Consider the following 24,387-nt stretch of genomic DNA (forward strand, 5'->3'; position numbering starts at 1 on the left):
CTGGTGTCGTAAGCAAGGACTTTGGCTTCCAAAGTGGTGGGGCAGGGGTCAAGGGGTGTGGATAACAGGCTTGGCTTTCTTTTTTTCTTGAGGCTCACAGATTTTTTGAAAAATATCTTTTCATAAAGCTACTTAAGTCACTCCAGCTGCTGTTCAATGCAGCACAAAAGTGGGCTCCATGTTGCAGTGAAGAGTCTCCATTAACCCGGGGTAGCAACAGATGAAGTGGTTGCAGGGCTCAGGTTCGGCTTTCTACGTTCGCCACTAAGCAGGAAGATGACCTGAAAGTTAACCTAGCCCACGTGGGACTGGCAGTAACCTTCAGCCTTTGCCAGCGTTGGCCTTGGTTGCAGGAGAGCAGGAGCCTTGCAAGCTCCTGAAGTTCCCTTCCTCCTGTCTTCTCCCTGGGAAAATCCGGGCATGTTTTCTGAAACCAAATGAGGCCCCCTTGGCCTGAAGAAAGGGTTTCTGTGCGCTTCCTCTTCCCTTGAGGGGGGTCCAGGGAGGAATATGCCTCCCAGGGAAAGCAGCAATAGGTTTGTGCGCACAGAGCAACCACCCCGTCCACCCAGGACCCGCCCGAGAGCGTTTGCTGCCTGCTGGTATGTGCCTCTTCCCACCTCCCCTGCAGCCAAAAGCTTGTCAGCCCGTAGAGGGTAGGCCAGTAATGGTGGGTGGGAGCCTCAGGGCCAAGGCTGGGAGAAGGAGGGAAGGTGGCTAGACTGAAACTTAGGTGGCTAGGCAGACAAGATCATGTCGGGGAGCTGTGACCCCAGCACTGGCCAGAGATCCCGGAGTCCTCACTCCTGGTCTGGGGACCGAACCTGCCGAACTGGGCCGCCCCCTCTCCCATACGCACTCGTTGCACCTGGAGCCCGACCTATCGGCTCGCGTCTCCGCCTCCTTGGCTTCACAATCTCGCTGCTTGTCCCACCCTACCTGGACCCAGTATTGGCTGCGAACGCGACTGCACCATCCTTCTTGCTCGGCTCCGGAAGGCGCCCCGGAAGCCATGGGTATGTGCAGAGGGTTTGGGGTAGCTCTTCTATGCAACTGCGTGGAAATAGCGATAAAAGCCTACACCACCACCCCGCTCTCCCGCTGTCCACACGGGGCCTGGGACTCGCGCCATGGCCAGTCGGCCCTGAATGGGGTCTTCTGAGCCGCGTGCCAGCGCCATCCTCCGCCCGCAGAGGTGCTGGTCCTGGCCGGATACAGCGCGCAGAAAAAGGACGAGCTGAGCCTGGCGCACGGGGACGTGGTCCGGCAGGTGTGCAATGGGCCCGCACGGGGCTGGCTGCGTGGAGAGCTGGGGGGCCGTTGTGGCCTCTTCCCCGAGTGCCTGGTGCAGGTGAGGCCGGGCCGGAGGTCGGGCGGGGGGTGGGGTGGCTCTCAGCGCGCGCCCCCGGGAGCTGAGAGCCCCCCTGCCCGTGCGCTCATTCGTAGGAGATCCCTGAGACTCTCCGCGGCTCGGGGGAGGCGCCGAAACCGCGTTGTGCGCGCCGCCGAGGTGAGAGCCAGGGCGGTGGGCGAGTGCGCGCAGCCCCCCCACCCCCACACCAGGTCTTTCCAGCTCGCCGAGACGGGCGCGGCTCTGGGCGGGACTGCGTGGCCTCTGTGCGTCCCGTGATTGGTTCTCGAGTACAATGCTCCGCCCTGGGGCGGGGCCTGGAGGTACAAAGGGGCGCTCGCGGCCCGCCCCTGCCCCCCTCAGAGGACTGGGGCTCGAGGCTCCAGCGACCTCCCTCTCGTCCGACCCCAGGTCACCCAGGTCGAATCTCCGGGCCGCCAAAGATGGTGCAAAGTGAACTTCAGCTACAGCCCGGAGCAGGCTGACGAGCTGAAGCTGCAAGCTGGAGAGATTGTGGAAGTGATAAAGGAGGTGAGGGGATGAGATGATGAGAGGGTTTGGGGGGAGATGATGGAGTATGTCTCCGGATGAGGGAACATGGGTGCAGTGAGGGTGTGGATGATGGGACTGATGAGGGGCACAGAAATGGGAAAGTGGGGGAGCAAGGGAGGAGAGGGGTCATCGGGCAGAATCGGGAGAGGGGGGTGAACCAGGGTTTAAGATGCCTAGGGAGCCCCTTGGGGCAGACCCAGATAACCCTTCGTCCTCCCCTCTCCCCAGATTGAGGACGGCTGGTGGCTGGGGAAGAAGAATGGGCAGCTGGGAGCCCTCCCATCCAACTTTGTGGAGTTGCTGGACAGTGGGCCCCCAAGTGAGACCTGGACCCTGTGACCCCGTGAACCCCTGTGACCAGACTCTACAATCTTCAGTGACCCTCCCCAGTGGCCTGAACGTGTGATCCACACATCTTGCCCCATCACCCTTTTGACCTCTCTCATGACCTAAACTGAATTAGCACCCGCCCCTAACCTCACTATCCCCCACCAGGCCTTGGTAACCCAGACATGCCTTCAATCAGCCTTGGTCCCCAGCGGGCTCCCAAGGTAAATTGGGTGGAGTGGGCAAAGAGGTGGTGAGTTCCTCTTGGCTGGGAGGGGCGGGGGTGTTGGGGGGCTCAGCTTGTTCCTCGCCCTTCCCCCACTAGCTGAGCAGCCTGACCTATGACAGCCCTCCAGACTACCTGCGGACAGGTGAGCACCCAGCCAAAGGGTCCTTCAAATCCTCCTCCCCAAGCCACTCTGACTTGGGGGGAGGGGGAACCCAGCTAGACTGATGGAGGAGGGAGCCGATGAATGGTTTGGGGAGGGGGTTTGGCTTCAGTGAACTGACCTCCCTTCAGTCTCCCACCCTGAGACCTACAGGGTCCTGTTTGACTACCATCCCGAGGCTCCAGATGAGTTGGCGCTGCGGAGGGGGGACGAGGTGAAAGTACTGAGGAAGGTGTGAAAGGCACAGGGCAGGGGAGGGCACAGGGACGGGGGTGTTGAGAAGGGTGGGCTTGGGGAAGGAAGGAGCGTGGGGATCTGGCTCACCTCCCCACGGCATCTTGCTCTCCCAGACCACAGAGGATAAGGGCTGGTGGGAAGGAGAGTCTCAAGGCAGAAGAGGACTTTTCCCAGATAACTTTGTGCTCCCACCACCCCCGGTGAGTATGAAGCCAGGCACTCAGGTGGCAAGGGGCAGGCTACGCTGGACAAAGTTGGGGGTTGTGGCTCTCACGGGACACAGCTGGAGGGCCACCCACAAATGAGGGTGGACCTAGAAATGTGAGGGCTCCTCTTCAGATTCTGACACTTCTTTTCTGCATAGATCAAGAAGCTGGTCCCACGGAAAGTGGTATCCCGGGAATCAGGTGGGTGCCCGGGAAGCCTGGGATTGGGGGGGTGATCTCTGGGAGACGATCCACCAGTCCAGTTGCTCATAAACACCCATAGTTTCCCAGTGGTCCAGTACACCCTCTTAGGAGGTACCTCCCCATGGGACTGGTAGGAGTGTATGTGGTCAGTGTTAGGAATGTGTCACTTTGTGTGTGTTAGTATGTTCCTGTTCTTCTCTCCAGAGAATGTGGTTGTCATTCTCATGAATGAATGTGTTTAGGTTTGTTTCATTTTGTAAGGAAATGTATGGATCAGTGTATCTGGGTCTTTGAGACTGTGTGTTCATGTATCTATTAAGTGTGTCAGTGAATAGTTCTGTTTATGCATCACTGTATTCGTGGGATGTGTCTTTAATTTATGTTTTAATGTAATATTTCATGTAATCAAAAACTATACATAATATATGTGTTTTCAAACTTAATAATGAGTGCCCATGGTCTGTCACCCAAACCCAAGAACTAGAAATTGCTAGTGGTTTGTGTGCTCCTCTCTTTCCCTTCTGCTACTTCCCCCACATCAAAGGTAACCCTAACCACTACCCTGAATTTTGAATAATTCCCTTGAGTTTTTAAAGGTACTCAATTTGGTATGTGCCTAATTTATTTTTGTTTGTTTTCGAGGTCTATAAAAATGGCATCATATGTTTATGGTCTTCTGGGACTTGCTGTTTCCAATCAACATTATGTTTCTAAGATTCATCCATGTTGTGTGTAGATGCAGTTCATTTCTTTTTCTCTGCTGTATACTATTCCTTGTGAGACTGAACGCAAATTATGTATCTGGTCTATTCCTGATATTGGACATTTTCGTTGTTTCTAGTTTTTATTTTTATTTTATTTTTTAATTCATTTATTGTTGTTTGCTAAAGCCAAGTAGAAAACGGCAATACTAGATGTTTAATATGTTTTAAACACAAACATTTGAGAAGATACCAAGTGAAAAATGTACATTTATAAAACAGGAAACAGAAAATCTCCTTTATCTTTCCAATATAAACCAGTAGCCACTGCTGGCCCCAGGTCTGCCTCAAGCCTTCAGTCCCCTGGGAGCTGCTCTCTGGATATGGTGTGTGTTTTCAGGGACTTGCCCAGCCTCTGGCAGCAGGACTCCTGTTGCAGGAGCTGAGTAGTAAAGACAAGAGGGGCTAGGAGGGCTGTGATGAGGTTGCAAGGCTGGAACCAGAAGCAGCAGGGCTCTAGTATTTACTATTACAAATAGTGCTGCCATAGACACTATCACGTGCCTGTCTTCCAGTGTGCAGTTATAATGTTCCTCTAGGATGTAGTCCCAGGAGTGGCACTGCTAGAGTGTAGGGTATGTAAATGTTCAGCTTTTATGAGGTCAAGTCACATTGGTTTCCAAAGGGATTGTACACTTTTACCACTACACCATTGGTATATAAGAGATCAAACTGATCCAAATCCTCTTCAACACTTGGTATTACCAGATTTCATTATTTTCGTGAATCTAGCACAAAATAGCATCTCATTGTGGACTTCATTTGTATTTCCCTGGTTAGTAATAATTGTTGAAGTTCTTTATATATTCTGAATTACGTGTTATACATGTTATAGATACTTTCAGTTTGTGGCTTTTCTTCTTTTTTTTAATGAGGTTTTTGATGAATAGGAGTTCTAAATTAAAAAAAAATTTTTGAAGTATAGTTGATTTACAATATTATATTAGTTTCAGGTGTACAACATAGTGATTCAAAATTTTTACAGCTTATACTCCATTTAAAGTTATTGCAGAATATTGGCTATATTCTCTGTGCTGTACAATAAATCCTTGTAGCTTATTTATTTATTTATATATCATTTTAAAAAATTAGATTCCACATATGAGTGATACCATATGATATTTGTCTTTCTCTGTTTGACTTCATTTAGTGTGATAATCTCTAGGTCCACCCATGTTGCTGCAAATGGCATTATTTCATTCTTTTTTATGGCTGAGTAATATTCCATTGTATATATGTACCACATCTTCTCTATCTGTTCCTCTGTCGATGGACATTTAGGTTGTCTCCATGTCCTGGCTATTGTAAATAGTGCTGCAGTGAACATTGGGGTGCAGGTGTCTTTTTGAATTATGGTTTTATCCAGATATATGCCCAGGAGTGGGATTGGTGGAATATATGGTAGTTCTATTTTTAGTTTTTTAAGGAACCTCCATACTGTCCTCCATAGTGGTTGTACCAACTTATATTCCCACCATGTAGCTTATTTATTTGTTTGTTTATTTTTTAAAATTTATTTTTATGTGGGATCCCTGACCAGGGATTGAACCCAGGACCATGGCAGTGAAAGCACCAAGTCCTAACCACTGGACTGCCAGGGAATTCCCATTAATTATTTTACACAGAGTAGTTTGCACCTTTTAATCCCCTACCCCTATCTTGCCCCACCCGCTTCCCTCTCCCCACAGGTAACCACTAGTTTGTTCTCTATGTCTATGAGTCTGTTTCTATTTTGTTATATTCATTTGTTTGTTTTGTTTTTTAGATCCTACATATAAGTGATAAGCACATATAAGTGATAACATACAATATTTATCTAGGAGTTAATTTTAATGCAAACATATCAATCTTATCTTTAATAGTTAGCAGGTTTTTTCTTGTTTAAGTAATCCTTCCTGCCCCAAATTCAGAAAAACAGTCGATTTATATTTTCTTTAAAACTTTTAAAGTGTTGCTTTTCATTTTTAAATGCTTTTATCTATGCAGCATTGATTTTAATGAGTGATCTAATTATACTTTTTTCCATATGGACAGTCACTTGTTCTAGCACCATTTATTATTTCTGCATGTAGTTTTATTGTGTCATTTTAAAAATTAGATATCCTTTTTATTATTTTTACAGGACTATAGAAATGCACTGATTTTTGTATATTGATTTTATAGCCACCCATGGTGCTGATAATTTCAGTAATTTATCTGTAAATCCTTAATAGGTTTTCTATGAAGACAGTCATTTAATCTGTGAGTAATGACAGTTTGGCTCTCTCCTTTCCACATCTTATATCTTTTAATTTCATTTTCTTGTTTTACTCTAGTGGCTAGGATCGCAATACAATATTGAATAGAAATAGTGATGCTGAACATCATTACCATGCTCCTGATTTTAAATGGAATGCTTCAAACTTTTTCCCTTTAACAATGATGTTTGCTTAGATCTTTTGTAGGTATATTTTTGTCTGGTTAAGGAAGGTCTTTCTGTTTCTTTTGCTTAGAAATTTTATCAAGAATGGGTGTCAAGGGCTTCCCTGGTGGCGCAGTGGTTGAGAGTCCGCCTGTCAATGCAGGGGACACAGGTTCATGCCCCGGTCCGGGAAAATCCCACATGCTGCGGAGCGGCTGGGCCATGAGCCATGGCCACTGAGCCTGCGCGTCCAGAGCCTGTGTTCTGCAATGGGAGAGGCCACAACAGTGAGAGGGCCGCGTACCGCAAAAAAAAAGAATGGGTGTCGAATTTTCTCAAATTGTTTATATGAATCTTTTGAAATTATTATATAGGTTTTCTTCTTTAATCTGTCAATGTAATAAAGATATTTGTAGAATTTTCTAATATTAAGCCACCCTTGTATTCCTGGGATAAATTCAAATTGGTCATGGTTTATTATTTTTTCATATACTGTTGGGATACCTTCCCAGTTTTTTTTCTTTTCCTTCAGATTTTTGCATTTGTTTTTACTGTCCTCATCTGATTATCAGTATTATACTGGCCCCATGAATGAGTTAAGGAATATGTTTTTTTGTTTTTAAAATATCTTTTAGATCTTACATAAGATGGGGATCATCTTTCCTTGAAAGCTGGTAAAACTTACTTGTACATTCATCTGGTCCTCTTTTCTTCCATTATGGGAAGATTTTAAACTACTTCAATTTCTTTATAGTTATAAGCAAGTCTGGCTTCTGGCTAAAATTCTTCCTCCCTCCCTCCCTCCCTCCCTTCCCTCCCTCTCTCCCTCTCTCTTTTCCTCTCTCTTTCTCTCTCTCTCTTTCTCTCTTTTTTTTTTAAAGTGCATAGTGTTTTTAATATATATATATATATATTTTTAATTGGGGTATAGTTGTTTTACAATGTTGTGTTAGTTTCTACTGTACAGCAAAGTGAACTAGAGTTCCCTGTGCTATACAGCAGGTTCTCATTAGTTCTCTATTTTATACATATTAGTGTATATATGTTAATCCCATTCTCCCAATTCATCCCACCCCCTCCTTTCCCCCCTTGGTGTCCATACGTTTGTTTTCTACATCTGTGTCTCTTTCTCTGCTTTGCAAACCGGTTCATCTGTACCATTTTTCTAGATTCCACAAATATGCGTTAATATACATTTGTATTTCTCTTTCTGACTTACTTCACTCTGTATGACAGTCTCTAGATGCATCCATGTCTCTACAAATGACCCAATTTCGCTCCTTTTTATGGCTGAGTAATAAGCCATTGTATATATGTGTCACATCTTTATCCATTCATCTGTTGATGGGCATTTAAGTTGCTTCCATGACCTGGCTATTGTAAATAGTGCTGCAGTGAACATTGGGGTGCATGTGTCTTTTTGAATTATGGTTTTCTCTGGGTATATGCCCAGTAGTGGGATTGCTGGATCATATGGTAATTCTATTTTTAGTTTTTTTAAGGAACCTCCATACTGTTCCCCATAGTGGCTGTATCAACTTACATTCCCACCAACAGTGCAAGAGGGTTCCCTTTACTCCACACCCTCTCTAGCATTTGTTGTTTGTGGATTTTCTGATGATTCCCCTTGTAACTGGTGTGAGGTGTTACCTCATTGTAGTTTTGATTTGCATTTCTCTAATAATTAGTGATGTTAAGCAGCTTTTCATGTGCTTCTCGGCCATCTGTATGTCTTCTTTGGAGAAATGTCTATTTAGGTCTTCTGCCCATTTTTGGATTGGGTTGTTTGTTTCTTTAATATTGAGCTGCATGAGCTGTTTATATATTTTGGAGATAATCCTTTGTCCGTTGATCCATTTGCAAATATTTTCTCCCATTCTGAGGGTTGTCTTTTCGTCTTGTTTTTCATTTCCTTTCCTGTGCAAAGCTTTGAAGTTTCATTAGGCCCCATTTGTTTATTTTTGTTTTTATTTCCATTACTCTAGGAAGTGGATCAAAAAAGATCTTGCTGCGATTTCTGTCAAAGAATGTTGTTCCTATGTTTTCCTCTAAGAGTTTTATAGTGTCCGGTCTTACATTTAGGTCTCTAATCCATTTTGAGTTTATTTTTGTGTACGGTGTTAGGGAGTGTTCTAATTTCCTTCTTTTACATGTAGCTGTCCAGTTTTCCCAGCACCACTTATTGAAGAGACTGTCTTTTCTCCATTGTATATCCTTGCCTCCTTTGTCGTAGATTACTTGACCATAGGTTCGTGGGTTTATCTCTGGGCTTTCTATCCTGTTCCACTGATCTATATTTCTGTTTTTGTGCCAGTACCATATTGTCTTGATTACTGTAGCTCTGTAGTACAGTCTGAAGTCAGGGAGTCTGATTCCTCCAGCTCCATTTTTCCCCCTCAAGACTGCTTTGGCTATTCGGGGTCTTTTGTGTCTCCATACAAATTTTAAGACTTTTTGTTCTAGTTCCATAAAAAATGCCATTGGTAATTTGATAGGGATTGCATTGAATCTGTGGATTGCTTTGGGTAGTATAGGCATTTTCACAATATTGATTCTTCCAATCCAAGAACATGGTATATTTCTTCATCTGTTGGTATCATCTTTAATTTCTTTCATCAGTGTCTTATAGTTTTCTGCATACAGGTCTTTTGTCTCCCTAGGTAGGTTTATTCCTAGGTATTTTATTCTTTTTGTTGCAATGGTAAATGGGAGTGTTTCCTTAATTTCTCGTTCAGATTTTTCATCATTAGTGTATAGGAATGCCAGAGATTTCTGTGCATTAATTTTGTATCCTGCAACTTTACCAAATTCATTGATTAGCTCTAGTAGTTTTCTGGTGGCATTTTTAGAATTCTCTATGTATAGTATCATGTCATCTGCAAACAGTGACAGTTTTCTTCTTTTCCAATTTGTATTCCTTTTATTTCTTTTTCTTCTCTGATTGCCGTGGCTAGGACTTCCAAAACTGTGTTGAATAATAGTGGTGAGAATGGACATCCTTGTCTTCTTCCTGGTCTTAGAGGAAATGCTTTCAGTTTTTCACCATTGAGAAATGTTTGCTGTGGGTTTGTCATATATGGCCTTTATTATGTTGAGGTAGGTTCCCTCTATGCCCACTTTCTGGAGAGTTTTTATCATAAATGGGTGTTGAATTTTGTCAAAAGCTTTTTCTGCATCTATTCAGATGATCATATGGTTTTTATTCTTCAATTTGTTAATATGGTGTATCACATTGATTTGTGTACGTTGAAGAATTCTTGCATCCCTGGGATAAATCCCACTTGATCATGGTGTATGATCCTTTTAATGTGTTGTTGGATTCTGTTTGCTAGTATTTTGTTGAGGATTTTTGAATCTATATTCATCAGTGATATTGGTCTGTAATTTTCTTTTCCTTTTTTTTTTTTTTTTTGTGGTACGCGGGGCTCTCACTGCTGTGGCCTCTCCCATTGCGGAGCACAGGCTCTGGACGCGCAGGCTTAGCGGCCATGGCTCACGGGCCCAGCAGCTCCGCGGCATGTGGGTTCTTCCCGGACCGGGACACGAACCCGTGTCCCCTGCATCGGCAGGCGGACTCTCAACCACTGCGCCACCAGGGAAGCCCTGTAATTTTCTTTTTTTGTAGTATCTTTGTCTGGTTTTGGTATCAGGGTGGTGGTGGCCTCGTAGAATGAGTTTGGGAGTGTTCCTTCCTCTGCAATTTTTTGGAAGAGTTTGAGAAGGCTGGGTGTTAGCTCTTCTCTAAATATTAGATAGAATTCGCCTGTGAAGCCATCTAGTCCTGGACTTTTGTTTGTTGGAAGATTTTTATTCACAGTTTCAATTTCATTACTTGTGATTGGTCTGTTCATATTTTCTATTTCTTCCTGGTTCAGTCTTGGAAGGTTATACATTTCTAAGTATTTGTCCATTTCTTCCAGGTTGTCCATTTTATTGGCCTAGAGTTGCTTGTAGTAGTCTCTTAGGAGGCTTTGTATTTCTGCGGTGTCTGTTGTAACTTCTCCTTTTTCATTTCTAATTTTATTGATTTGAGTCGTCTCCCTCTTTTTCTTGATGAGTCTGACTAATGGTTTATCAATTTTGTTTACCTTCTCAGAGAACCAGCTTTTAGTTTTATTCATCTTTGCTATTGTTTTCTTTGTTTCTATTTCATTTATTTCTGCTTGATCTTTATGATTTCTTTCCCTCTGCTAACTTTGGATTTTGTTTGTTCTTCTTCCTCTAGTTACTTTAGGTGTAAGGTTAGATTGTTTATTTGAGATTTTTCTTGTTTCTTGAGGTAGGCTTGTATAGCTATAAACTTCCCTCTTAGAACTGCTTTTGCTGCATCCCATAGGTTTTGGATTGTCATGTTTTCATTGTCATTTGTCTCTAGGTATTTTTTTATTTCCTCTTTGATTTCTTCAGTGATCTCTTGGTTATTTAGTCATGTATTGTTTAGCCTCCATGTGTTTGTGTCTTTTGTGTGTTTTTTTAAAATTTATTTATTTTATTTATGGCTGCGTCGGGTCTTTATTGCTGCACACAGGCTTTCTCTAGTTGCGGCGAACGGGTTTCCCATTGTGGTGGCTTCTCTTGTTGTGGAGCACAGGCTCTAGGTGCACAGTCTTCACTAGTTGTGGTGTGCGGGCTGAGTAGTTGTGGTGCTTGGGCTTAGTTGCTCTGCGGCATGTGGGATCTTCCCTGAGCGGGGCTCGAACCCGTGTCCCCTGCATTGGCGGGTGGATTCTCAACCACTGAGCCACCAGGGAAGCCCTATGTTTTTTTTCCTGTAATCCATTTCTAATCTCATAGCGTTGTGGTCAGGAAAGATGCTTGACATGATTTCAATTTTCTTAAATTTACAGAGGCTTGCTTTGTGACCCAAGATGTGATCTATCCTGGAGAATGTTCCATGTGCACTTGAGAAGAAAGTGTAATCTGCTGTTTTTGGATGGAATGTCCTATAAATATCACTTAAATCTATCTGGTCTATTGTGTCATTTAAAGCTTCTGTTTCCTTATTTATTTTCATTTTGGATGATCTGTCCATTGGTGTAAGTGAGGTGTTAAAGTCCCCCACTATTATTGTGTACTGTCGATTTCCTCTTTTATAGCTGTTAGCAGTTGCCTTATGTATTGAGGTGCTCCTATGTTGGGTGCATATATATTTATAATTGTTATGTCTTCTTCTTGGATTGATCCCTTGATCATTATGTAGTGTCCTTCCTTGTCTCTTGTAACATTCTTTATTTTAAAGTCTATTTTATCTGATATGAGTATTGCTACTCCAGCTTTCTTTTGTTTTCCATTTGCATGGAATATCTTTTTACATCCCCTCACTTTCATTCTGTATGTGTCCCTAGGTCTGAAGTGGGTCTCTTGTAGACAGCATATATATGGGTCTTGTTTTTGTATCCATTCAGTGAGCCTTTGTCTTTTGGTTGGAGCATTTAATCCATTCACGTTTAAGGTAATTATCGATATGTATGTTCCTATGACCATTTTCTTAATTGTTTTGGGTTTGTTTTTGTAGGTCCTTTTCTTCTCTCGTGTTTCCCACTTAGAGAAGTTCCTTTAGCATTTGTTGTAGAGCTGGTTTGGTGGTGCTGAATTCTCTTAGCTTTTGCTTGTCTGTAAAGCTTTTGATTTCTCCATCGAATCTGAATGAAATCCTTGCCGGGTAGAGTAATCTTGGTTGTAGGTTCTTTCCTTTCATCACTTTAAGTATATCATGCCACTCCCTTCTGGCTTGTAGAGTTTCTGCTGAGAAATCAGCTGTTAACCTTATGGGAGTTCCCTTGTATGTTATTTGTCATTTTTCCCTTGCTGCTTTCAATAATTTTTCTTTGTCTTTAATTTTTGCCAATTTGATTACTATGTGTCTTGGCATGTTTCTCCTTGGGTTTCTCCTGTATGGGACTCGCTGTGCTTCCTGGACTTGGGTGGCTATTTCCTTTCCCACGTTAAGGAAGTTTTCAACTGTAATCTCTTCAAATATTTTCTTGGGTCCTTTCTCTGTCTCTTCTTCTGGGACCCCTATAATGTGAATGTTGTTGCATTTAATGTTGTCCTAGAGGTCTCTTAGGCTGTCTTCATTTCTTTTCATTCTTTTTTCTTTATTCTGTTCCACAGCAGTGAATTCCACCATTCTTTCTTCCAGGTCACTTATCCATTCTTCTGCCTCAGTTATTCTGCTATTGATTCCTTCTAGTGTGGTTTTCATTTCAGTTATTGTATTGTTCATCTCTGTTTGTTTGTTCTTTTATTCTTCTAGGTCTTTGTTAAACGTTTCTTGCATCTTCTCGATCTTTGCCTCCATTCTTTTTCTGAGGTCCTGGATCATCTTCACTATCACTATTCTGAATTCTTTTTCTGGAAGGTTGCCTATCTCCACTTCATTTAGTTGTTTTTCTGGGGTTTTATCTTGTTCCTTCATCTGGTACATAGCCCTCTGCCTTTTCATCTTGTCTATCTTTCTGTGAATGTGGTTTTTGTTCCACAGGCTGCAGGATTGTAGTTCTTCTTGCTTCTGCTGTCTGCCCTCTCACCTTTGTTTTTTTACTCTAGTTTGTCAGTCTTTTTCTTTGGTGATAAATTGATGAGTTTAGACTATATTAATCATAATTATTTTACTATTTTTAAATGTTTATTTTCTCCTTTTTTTCTTATTTCACTTTTTTCATTAATTTAGAATTAGTACACTTTATTGTTATTATTTTAGTGGTTGCTCTTGAAATTTGCCATGTATATTTAACTTAACAAGTCTAAATTCAAAGTCTTAACCTTTCTCCTGAACAAAATCTCCAACTATTATTTTTGAATTATTTCTCCTTTCAATCCTGTCAGTGTTTGCTTTATATATTTTGAGGCTTTGTTGTTAGGCGCATGTATATTTGTCATTGTTATCCCTTCCTGATGTACTTACCTGTTTATCATTATAACCTCTCCCTCTTTGTCTTCAGTAATTTTTCTCATCTTGAAGTTTGTTTTGTCTGATATTAATAGATGGTTATTATTATAGTTACTATTTATGTGATATATCTTTCTCCAGTCTTTTACTGTCAACCTATTTGTGTCTTTGAATCCGTTGTCCACAGTATATAGCTGGATCTTGCTTTTTAAATTCAATTTGACAATGTCTGCCTTTTATTGGGGTGTTTAGGTTAAGAGTTAGCAAATTATGGTCTGTGGGCCAAATCTGGCCTGCCATCTTTTTTGGGGAATGGGGGTGAACAGCTTTATTGAGATATATTGACATACCATACAATTCACTCATTTAAATGTACAATCCGGTGGTGTTTAGTAGAGTCATAGTTGTGCAACACCACCACAATCAATTTTAGAATGTTTTCATCACCCACTGTACTCTTTAGCCATTACCCCACCAGTCTCCCCATTCTCCCCTCCTCATCCCAAGACAACCACTAATCTACTTTGTCTTGATAGATCTGCCTACATTTCATATACATGATATAATACAATATATGGTCTTCTTAATGGGCTTCCTTCACGTCAAATAATGTTTTCAGGGTTTAACCATTTTGTAGTATGTGTTGTACTTCATTCCTTTTTATTGCCCAGTAATATTCTATTGTATCACTTTTTCCATTCATTTGTTGATGGATATTTGGATTGTTTCTACTTTTTGGCTATGAACTTTATTAGTGTACAAGATTTTATGTGGACGTGTTTCCATTTCTCTTGGGTATATACCTATGAAAGGAATTGCTAGGTGATATGATAACTCTGGTTTAACTTTGGGAAGAACTGGCAGACTGTTTTCCAAAGTGGTTGCACCATTTTATATTCCCACCAACAGTGTATGAGGGCTCCAGTTTCTCCACATTCACACCAGTACTTGTTATTATCTGTCTTTTGATTGTAACCATCCTAGTGGGTATGAAATGCTACCTCATTGTGGTTTTGCTTTGCATTTCTTTGATAGCTAATGATGTTGAAAAAATCTATCTGAGTCCTTTGCCCATTTTTTAATTGGGTTGACTTTTTACTGTTGAGTTGTTGGAGTTCTTTATATTTTCTAGATAAAAGGCCCTTATCATATGTATGATTTGCTAATATTTTCCCCCATTCTTTGGGTTGTCTTTTCACTTTCTTGATGCTGTCCTTTGTGCACAAAAGTTTAAAATTTTGATGAAGTCCCACTGCCCTATTTTTTCTTTGGTTGCTTGTGCTTTTGGTGTCATATCAATGAAACCAATGCCAAATCCAAGGTTGCACCCCATATATATATATTTTTAATGCAAATGGTCCTGAGAGATTAAACTGTTGATTTGATGCTTATTCATACACACGTGTAAAGGACTGACGAGGAAGCCTTTCTTTTTTATAAATTTATTTATTTATTTAGGCTGTGCTGGGTCTTCATTTCTGTGTGGGGGCTTTCTCTAGTTGTGGCGAGTGGGGGCCACTCTTCATCGCGGTGCGTTCGCCTCTCCTTGTCGCGGCCTCTCGTGTTGCAGAACACAAGCTCCAGACGCGCAGGCTCAGCGGCCATGGCTCACGGGCCCAGTTGCTCCGCGGCATGTGGGATCCTCCCAGACCAGGGCCTGAACCCGTGTCCCCTACACTGGCAGGCAGACTCTCAACCACTGCGCCACCAGGGAAGCCCTGCACCCCATATTGATTGAGTTCTCTTCAACCATGGCAGTAAAGCTGTTCATCCTCCACCTATCCCACCCTGGAGAACATCCACATGGACCAAGGCAGTAGGGGGTGGGGGAGGGATGGGAGCAAGCAAGAACACTGTCAAGCACAAGTGCTTCTCCAATTATTTTATGTCTTTGGTCAGTATCCAAGCACTGAAATGGTTGTTCTGCCATTTTTATCCAGCTTTATAGTTGCTGTGTGGACAGAGTATTTAACCACCACCTACCTCACTCGGCCATAGTCAAACCCTGCTTCTATTACCTCTTCCTTTGAACATTGCTTTCAAATTTTCACTCCTTGTCTCATTCTACTTCTAGTTTACTAATTCTCTCTCTAGATTTTTATCTAGGTTTAATCTGCCGTTTAACCTACACATTGCATTTTATTTCATATATGCTATTTATCATCTCTAGTAGTACAGAATTCTTTTTTTTTTTCCCTGCAAAATCTTCCTGTTTATTCCTAACGGTCCTTTTGTTGCATGCTCATCCTTTATTTCTTCAAATATACTCTATGTAGCTATGCTGTGTTCTTTTCCTGACACTTCCAGTATCTGCTGTGTGTTGCGTCTGCTGACTCCTGCTCTCAGTGGCCTGCCCTCTCGTGTGTTTTAGGATCTTTGTGTATGATCTCAGTGTGGGGGAGTTCTGTACACCTCTGTAGGGGAAAACTTCTTCCGGCGAGGACTTGCTTTTACTTCTGCTAGTAGCCAGAGGGCACCAACCACCGGAGACCACTTCCGCCGTCTGGAAGAAGGTGGTGCAAGGCTCTCGCTGCTGTCTGGCTACCGAGCTCTGGGCCTGTGATGAGCCAAAGGAGCAGAACATGGGGCACCTGCTCCTCATCACTGGCCCCAGGCTCTGTAGCCGCAAAGTCGTGCTGCCCTCTCACTTCCTTTCTGGCCCCAGTTCCTCCCTTTTTTGTAGGCTTCTCCTACCTCTTTTATGTCCAACAGTGCCTTAAAATTGTATTCTAAGCAGGATATAATTGCTCTCTAGCGGGAGGCCCCCACAGAGCACCTGACCAGCCACACTACAAGAAGCAGGAGTCAAAGTTAACATTTGCTGAGCTTTGACTATATGGCAGACGCTAAGCACCTCACGTGGATTAAGTCACTCAAACCTCACAACAGCCCTGTGTGTATTCTTGTTATCCATGTTTAATGGATGAGGACATGAGGGCACAGAAAGGTTAAATTACCAACCAAGTTCTCACACAACCGGTGAGTAATAGAGCAGGAATTCCAAGTCTGCTGTCTGGCTATAGGATCCATGCTCTCGCCCACTGCGACCCACAGTCAGGGGATTTTGTTTGTATCTGTGTGTGATAGTGTGTGTGCAAGTCAATTTCAGCATGTGTGCGTGTGCCAGAGTAGCTGTTCCTGTGTCCGTGGATAGGAATGGCACTTGCGTGACTGCCTTCAGATGCTCACTCTGATGTCGCCTTCTCAGGACCGTCTCATTTAAAATCATACATTCCCCTGCTTATTCGTCCTCTGTACTACTAATAAATCCCGAACACACTACACAGTTTACTCCTTTTGTTTACGTCTGCTTCCCCAGTAGAACATGAGCTCATTCTGGCTGCTGTGGGGAGAGCACACCGTAAGCAGGGTGGGTGCAGCCCAAGCCCAGGTGGGAGGCTGCTGCGACAGTCCTAGTGAAGACGGTGTGACTCAATCTGGAGTGCTTAGTGGTGGAGGTGGGGATGAGTGGCTGGATTCAGGATGTGTTTAGAGCAGACAGGACTTACTGATGGTTTGCATGTGCAGCATACGGAAATAAAGGCGTCAGGGAGGACTCCTCACTTTGTCGTCTGAGTGAGTGGGCGAGATGGGGAGCAGTGGGAGAGGGGCAGATTCTGAGGGCAAGGAGGTTGGGAAGCAAGAGTTTAGTTCTGGCTATGGTAAGTGTGTGATGCTAAGTTAAGTGGAAATATTGAGAGGGCTGTCGGGTATGAGTCTGGAGTTCAGAGAAGAGGAAGGGGCTAGAGATGAACATTTAGGAGTTGTTGGCTTATTGATGATAATAAAACCCGTAAGACTGGGTGAGATCTCTTAGGGAGTAGATGTGATAGAGAAGACAGAAGGGAGTGTGGACTGGAAGGGGGAAGGATGTTGCCTTGGTCCAGGAAGGAGAAGCGTCTGAACCAGCCATGGGCACTGAGCCGAGTACAGGTCTTTGAAAAGCACGGATTAAAAACCGGCAGGATTCGGAGCCATCTCCCCACGAAGCCTTCCCTGAGGACTCTTTGGGGTGCTCCCATGGTCAATGTCCCCAGAGCTCCCAGGAGGCAGGGTCCAATATAATTCATCTCCTGTCACTAGTCCCCTGTGCACAGCACAGTGACTCTTAGGTGAATGGATGAGTGAACAAATGCCCCACTCCCCTCTCCCCTCCCAGCTCCTATTAAGGAACCCAAGAAGATGATGCCCAGAACAGCCCTCCCTACGGTCCAGAAGCTGGTGACAGCCCCGACTGGGCCAAGCGAAGCCAAGTAAGGAGCAGGGTGGCGGAGGGGGAAAGAGGAGGGTACAGAAGAAATGCTGCTCCCTGCCCCCATCCCCGGTTCTGATGGAGAAATGTTTCAGGCCATCTTGGACACCCAGTGGAGACAGTCAGAAGCGCCCTTCCCGAAACTGCAGTAAGTGTCGATGCCTCCCTGCAGTGGGGTGAGGCCTGGGGTGTTGTGCTGAGGGACAGAGATGGGGAGAGGCTTGGGGTCCAAGTAGGCCCGGGCCCCTGAGGGTCTGCTCTCACAGGCTCCAGCAGCAGTTTCCTCAGTGGGTGTCCAGGCCAGAGTGGCAGAAAGCGAGCCCAAACCCAGGCTTCACAGCAGCACTCTGCAGCCGGTCAGGTGAGAGGCCTAAGACATGGGAGAGTGGGGATCTTGGGCAGAGTCTGGTTCTCAGGGGTGTGGTGTGAAGGATCCCAGGCCAAGGGGAACCAGACTCAAACTGTCCAGGTACCCAGCCCTCGGCTGCGACCTCACCCCCATCCCCACAGGGCGAAGAGCAGAGCAGCCTTACAAAGGCCCCTCGTGTGAATAAAACCCCAACTCTGGACAAGACCCCCAGCCTAGAGAAGACCCCATCTCCGGATAAGGCCGGCAGCCCAGAGAAGACCTCATCTCTGGACAATGCCCGCAGCCCGGAGAAGACCTTGTCTCCAGATAAGGCCCCCACTCCAGAGGAATGCCTAACTTCAGATAAGGTCCCTATCCTAGAGGAGACCTCAACGCTGGAGGACAAAGCCCCCAGACCAGACAGGGTCTTTTCTGTGCATGAGGTCCCGGTCCCAGAAGTCCCACCTGGTCCAAAGATGGCCCCTCCTGGGGACGAGGCCCACACCCTAGGAAAGGTCTTGACCACCAAACAGGTGCTCTCTGAAGAGGCCTCCACCCGAGACAACACTCAGTTCCATCACTTCTCTCCGGAGGAAGCCCTGCTAAACGCCAGGTCTCTTGGGGCCAGTGGGGCTCAATCCCAAGAGGAGGTTCACATGCCAGAGGAGCATCCCCTCTGCACGGTGAAACGTCCCCTGGATAAGAGGGACAGCTCCCCTCTCCAGTCCGAGTCCGAGTCCAAGTCAGGGTCTACGCCTGCCCTTGAGAAGGCCCACCTCCAGGAAGAGGCTACCACTCTCCTGGAGGAGGCACCAGCGAAGGATGAGGCTACCCCCAAAGAGGAGGTGTCCCCCGAAGAGGTATCCCCTGCTCAGAAGAATCCACATCCTATCGTGCTGACTCCAGAGCCCCAAATGACTCCCACCCTCCACCCCTCGGCCCCGCAAAATCTCACAGATAGCAAAAGTGACAGAGACGACATGATGAGGATAAAGGACGAGGTGGAGGCTTTAAGGAGGTCGCTGGAGCTGATGGGGGTGCAGCTGGAGTAAGTGGGGAGGGGTGAGGAGAGGGGTGCGGGCTCTAGGCCTGCCCGGCCCACCCCTTCCCCTCGGTCTCGCGTCCGCAGAAAGAAGCTGACTGACATCTGGGAGGAGCTGAAGAGCGAGAGAGAGAAGCGCGTGTTGCTGGAGGTGGGCGGGGTGCGGGTCCCCTGCGGGGCGGGGGTGGGGTGGGGGTGGGTGGCTGGCACTCCCCAGACGCCCTCTCTCCACTAGGTTCAGATGACACGGAGGACCCAGGAGTCCCGGAACCTGGGCTCCATCCACGCGCAGACGCAGACGCACTGAGGGTGGGCCCGGGAGGGACTACGGCGGGACCTGGAGCGAAGTCGGGCTCCGGCCACCCACGTCCTTGCACACGATTTTGGGAAACGCAAGAAAGTAAACTCTGCCGTGTACGCGCGCCACGCCTCCCTGGTCCCTGCGGGGCGGGGTCTGCGCGGCGGGGCGGGGCTGGCGTTCTGCGCTCCCGTCCCTCCGCTTTCCTGGCAGCCGCTCCTGGGCACATCTGGCCAACATGTGGCTTCCATTACCGTTCCCAAGGCCTGCGCATGGCTATTTTTATCCACCGGATGGCGAGGGGGGAGGGTGTCTCCTTCGGACGCTAGTCCCCGCGCTGGAGAAATGGCCGGCAGGAGGGGCCCAGGAGGGGTCGGGCCTCTGCCCGGGGGCCGGATTCCAGAATCCAGCTGTGCGCCAGGGGAGGGCTCTCCAGCCCGGAACCCTCCCAGTTGCCTTCACTGTCCGCTCTGGAACGCAGTGACACACGAACTCCACAGGCCAGCTCAGGCACCCCAGGTTACATTGGGCCTAATAGCGCCTGAGCGTCAAGGTTAGGGTTCCGAGGCCTTGTGTGCGTGCGCGCGCGCGTGTGTGTGTGTGATTGCAATGATGCAGAAAACGAGGGCATTTGTAGGGACAGGGGCAACGTGTACCCGGGCGTTTGACGGTAAGGAATGCAGTTGTAAGGAATGCGGTTGATTTTTGTGTGTGCGCCTGTGGTGAGGCGGTGGAGTGTGGGTGCAGGAGTGTGTTTTTGCCATGTGTGAACTGAACGCAAGCATGTGTGCTGAGGCGTCGGGTGGGTGGAAGGAGGTGGTCAGCCTGGTAAAGGGGTCTCAGCCCTGGGGCCCCCTGCATGGCAAGAGCTTGGGAGTCATTGGGGGAAGGATAACAGAGGGAGACTGAGTCACTGAGAATGCAGCTTTCATTGGTCACGTCACCTCTTAACCGTCCCCCAGAGAGGGGATGGGGACCCTGCGTCCTGCCCTACCCCCAGGGCCTTCTGGCTGGACGGGAGAAGGGTGTCTCCCAGGGGACGGGAATCCAGGCCCAACAGCACCAGGGGAGCCGTGGGGGCGGGGCCTCCATAGCACCGTGGGCAGGGGCAGTCCAAAGGTCCTGGGGCAGCTCGAAGCCCCTGTGCATATCCAGTACGCTCTGGGGGCCGGTCAGTAATAGTGCATGCGGCCCAGGGTGCCCGTGCCCGTGGGGCTGGGCCCCAGCGTGCCGGTGCCCAGCAGGTCTGGCTGTCCAGTGCGCCAGATCTCCCGCAGGATCCGTTCCCGCTCCTCTAGCCGCTGCGCCCGCTCCAGCTCCTCCGCCGAAGTGAAGACGTTGACGCTCAGGGGCCCGTCGGGCTCCGTGGACACCTCGGGGCCCGGCCGAGTCACCGTATCCTCATCGTCGTCGTCGTCGTCGTCCTCGGCCTCCAGGGTGCTGCTGCGGGGGTCCCGGCGCGGAGTGGGCCCTCGGGGCCGCGGGCGGGGTGCACAGGAGATGCTGATGACTAGTAGGCACAGGGTGAGCAGCAGGCCAAAGCAGACACCCAGCACGAAGTAGAGGCCGAAGCTCTCGGGGTTAGCTGGGGGTCAGAGGGCAGAAGTCACGGAGGGGGCCTGGCGCGTGGGAGTCATCCCATCTCTAAAAGACTCCAGGTTCTAAGTTTGGGGGGCAAGGACAGTACCCTCTATTTGAGGGACCTTAGGTAGCCGCCATCGGGAAGTCGGGGGAGTGGGGGGCGGTTTGGGAGTAAGTGACTGGTTGAGGGTGGTTACAGTGGCAGGGGCGTGGAGGAGGGGAGGGAAGGGGTGGAGTGGGGCCTGAGGAGGCAGGGAGGGGTCCAGGTCCCGGGGTCTGCCCTCACCGCGGATGTGTGCGTAGGCCGCCAGGCTGTTGCTGAGCAACTCCATGTCCCTTCGGGGGGCATCCATGCTTCTCTGGGGGAGCAGCTCCCCTGTCAGCCTGCGAGGTCAGCAAGGTCAGACCCTTCTCCCCCTCTGGAGCCGACCCTGACCCCGCTTTCTCCTCGGGGCAGCTCTGCTCCCTGGAAGGGCAGCCCCAGCCAGGCTCCACCCTGGAGAGAGCGGCTTCCTAACTTCGTTGCCGACCTGGGCCCTGGCTGGGGGACCCTTCCTCTGGGCGCAGACGCCCCAACACCTGAGGGTCGGGGGAGTGAGCCGCAGGAGGCTCCGTCCCCTGGTGGGTTCCCCAAACGAGGCCCGCTTTCGCCGTCCGGGAATCGGGATGGAGGAGAGAGACGCGGGCGCCTTCCTTACTCCCTGGGCGGGCTCCGGGAAGGGAAGCCGCCTCCCGCTCCCATCCCGCCCGCCCGGCGGGGACCCCCGGGCCCGGAGGCCCGGGCTCACTCACCGTCAGCGCCCCGCTTCCCCGCTGCCCGGCCCCGGCGCGTCCGGCGGCCGCAGACACCCGGGGCCCGGCCGCTCCCGCCCCGTCCGGTCCCGGTCACCTGCCCGCCCGGCTCGGATCCCAGGCCGCGGCAGCGCGGGCCGGACAAGGGCCGATGGACCAGCCGGCGGAAAGTTTCCTCCGAGGAAAGAGGAGGGACTGGGCGGGGCGGGGCGGGGGAGGCGGGGAGGAAAAGGGCCGGGAGAGGAAGGGGAGAGGAGGGCTGCAGGGAGGAGGGGTGGGGTGGGGCCGAGGCCTGAGGGGCCGTCTGCTCCCCGACAGGAAACCGCTGGGGAGGCCGGTTGCAGGAACCCGCCCCCAGGCTGCTAATAACAACAATAATAATGAGGATGGAGTTCTCCCTAGGTGCCAGGCAGTGTTAGATCCTTTACAATATTTTTTCATTTAATCCTAACAACCCTATAACGTGGGGACCATTATCCCCACTTGACAGATGAGTCAACTGAGTCACAGAGGGATTGAATAACTTAACCCAGACGGTCAGGATTTGAATCCACTGTTCTCTGACCATGGGCTCTTAACCCCTTCCCTAAACCTTGCTCTTCCTCCCAGGAGGCCCCCTCACCCAGGGAAGACTGCCCCTTTCCCTAGCTCAGATTCCAACCCTCCCCCAGACCCTCAGCCACAATCTAGGGCCGGGGCTCTCATCCCCTCCTCCCAGGGCCCAGGCAGTGAGTGTGGCCAGCTGGCCCAGCTCTGGTCACGCAGGGTTAATGAATGTTGGACTCTGGCTTCAAGCCAGGCCCAGGCCAGCCTTGCAGAACCGAGCCTGGGGCCTCCGCTGGCCCCTGTGCTCTTCTGCACCGGGGCAGAGGTGTGTTTGGTTCTGGGCTAAACCTGCTGGTGCACGTGCACGCATCTCCACGCAGGCTCAGGGCTTGTGCCTGCAGTGTGTGTGTGATCAGCATGCAGCCGGGTCTTCTTCCTGCCCAGACTCCCAGGCCCCCGCTTTTGGGCCCCCCTTCCTGCGCTGGGATGGGGTGAGGGGGAGGCCTTCTTGGCAGGAGCCTTAGAGAGGAGGAGGGAAGGAAGGGGGAGAGGAAATTGCAGACATAGCTGAAGGCACAGCCTGAGGCCTGTGGGCCAGTGACCCCCTTCTCTGTCCAGGCTGGAGACCCCCCACTCCCAGTCCTGAGACTGGGTTCAAGCAGAGGGCAGATCTGGTTAGGGAAGCAACTAGGATGACTCCCACGGGGAGCGGAAGGGACTCTTGATGTCTCTGTGACTGTTTAGTCTGTTTTGTGAGCATGTGTGGAGGTGTTTCTACCCATATTCGTATATTTGTGTGTCTATCTTCGTGTTGTATCTGCTTGAGCATTTTTGTGGGGTGGGTATGTCTGTGTATAAATCCATTCGGCCACTAGTCAACAAATGCTAACTGGTCTGCTTAGCACTTCCTGGTAATGGGGTTCAGCAGTAAACAGAACAGACACAAATGTTTGCCCTCTTGGAACTGACGCTAAGGCGGAGAGACAGTACGGGAAGAAGATGGTCTTGGGTGCTCCTAAGTGCTCAGAGGGCGATGGAGTGGGGAAGGGTGATGAGGAACACCTGGGGCAGCTCTCACAGGTGACACGGGGCAGAGGCTTGAATCCAGAAGAGCGGGCAGCTGTGCCAGGATCCGGAGGAGAGCGTCAGGGCAGGAAAGAGGCCGAGGGCCCTGAGGTAGGAGCGTCTGGGGGCACCTCTCCCAGGGGCAGCGAGGCACGGGGACGGGTGATGGGGTGACTGTGAAGGGGCCGGTGCGCCTGCGGAGGAGCTTGGATGTTATCGCAAGTGTGCTTGGGGCCCCTGGAGAGTTTCCATCAGGACAGCGTCATGGTTCTGTGATGCACTTCGGAGAAGTCCCCCTGGGGGCTCAGGGTAGGATGGGGCCTCAGGGGAAGAATGGAAGCGGGGAGAACAGTGAGCAGGCTGGCAGCCATCCAGGCCAGCAGTGGCCGAGGGCTTAGACCAGGATGGCCAGTGGAGGAGGTGAGCCAGGCTGAGATTCTGAAGGGAGTGGCAGCAGGACTCCCTTGATTGCATGAGGATGTGAGGGAAGCAGGAATGTAGGACAGCTGCTTGGTATTGGGCCTGAGCACCTGAGGAAAAGTCAGGTGGGGCGCAGGATTTAGGGATCCAAGTTTCACTTCAGGTGGTTAGATTTGAGAGGTCCATAAGTATCTGGGTGGAGCCGTCAGACACGCAGGCGCAGTCCGGAGGAGTCTGGCCTTGGGAGTGTGTTTGCGAGTCCTCAACACAAGGTGGACTGAACACCGGGGAGTGGCTGAGGTCACCCAGGGGACAGGAGAGAAGAGAGTTCTGGATGCTGTACTGCAGGTCTCCTGCAGGAGGCGTCAGCCGGGAGAGACCGGGGAGGTGAGAGGAAGACCTGGCCAGGACTGCAAGGGGAAGCTGAGGCTGGAATCTGACCACTGGCTGTGGGTTTCCATGGGTTGCACTGACATGTTGGATGCCTGCCCGTCCACATGGATATAGTGTGTGCGGCGGCCGCGCGTGGATAACTGACCCTGAGTGTGAGGATGCTGTGCGTCGGTTTGTATGGCAGATACCTGTGTCTCCGTGCGGGTCCACGTGCATGCCTCTCTGAGTAGGGGCTCTAAGATATTGGATGTGTTTGTGTTAAGCTGTTTCCGCGCATCTGTGCTATGCAGATCTCTGGGTATCGCTACTTATGGACAAGGGTGTGCCTG

The 24,387-nt window shown here is 48.7% G+C and overlaps 2 protein-coding genes across 3 annotated transcripts; one reads left to right on the plus strand and one right to left on the minus strand.

Moving 5' to 3' along the window:
• The first annotated feature begins 663 nt into the window (after positions 1-663).
• SH3D21 (SH3 domain containing 21) lies at positions 664-19,498 on the plus strand. The gene is given in 16 exon segments (XM_079922642.1): positions 664-1,016; positions 1,194-1,351; positions 1,447-1,674; positions 1,763-1,882; positions 2,132-2,222; positions 2,399-2,454; positions 2,556-2,601; positions 2,751-2,851; positions 2,970-3,056; positions 3,221-3,263; positions 17,480-17,573; positions 17,668-17,720; positions 17,839-18,103; positions 18,106-18,969; positions 19,051-19,114; positions 19,199-19,498. Coding segments are annotated over 16 exon segments (2,346 nt in total). The 5' UTR covers positions 664-1,012; the 3' UTR covers positions 19,271-19,498.
• Positions 19,499-20,178: 680 nt separating this feature from the next.
• EVA1B (eva-1 homolog B) lies at positions 20,179-21,804 on the minus strand. 2 transcript variants are annotated; one of them, XM_079923637.1, is made up of 3 exons: positions 21,635-21,804; positions 21,129-21,218; positions 20,179-20,846 (listed from the first exon to the last, which is right to left on the minus strand). In XM_079923637.1, exons 2-3 carry the CDS (start codon positions 21,193-21,195, stop codon positions 20,434-20,436), a joined length of 480 nt encoding a protein of 159 aa, XP_079779763.1. In that variant the 5' UTR covers positions 21,196-21,218; positions 21,635-21,804; the 3' UTR covers positions 20,179-20,433. The 2 variants fall into 2 exon arrangements, with proteins under 2 accessions (XP_079779763.1, XP_079779762.1); XM_079923636.1 differs by having other exon boundaries at positions 21,129-21,226.
• Between the last annotated feature and the right edge of the window lie 2,583 nt (positions 21,805-24,387).

The sequence above is a fragment of the Stenella coeruleoalba genome (assembly GCF_951394435.1).
Source record: "Stenella coeruleoalba genome assembly, chromosome: 1".
NCBI classification, from domain to species: Eukaryota; Metazoa; Chordata; class Mammalia; order Artiodactyla; family Delphinidae; genus Stenella; species Stenella coeruleoalba.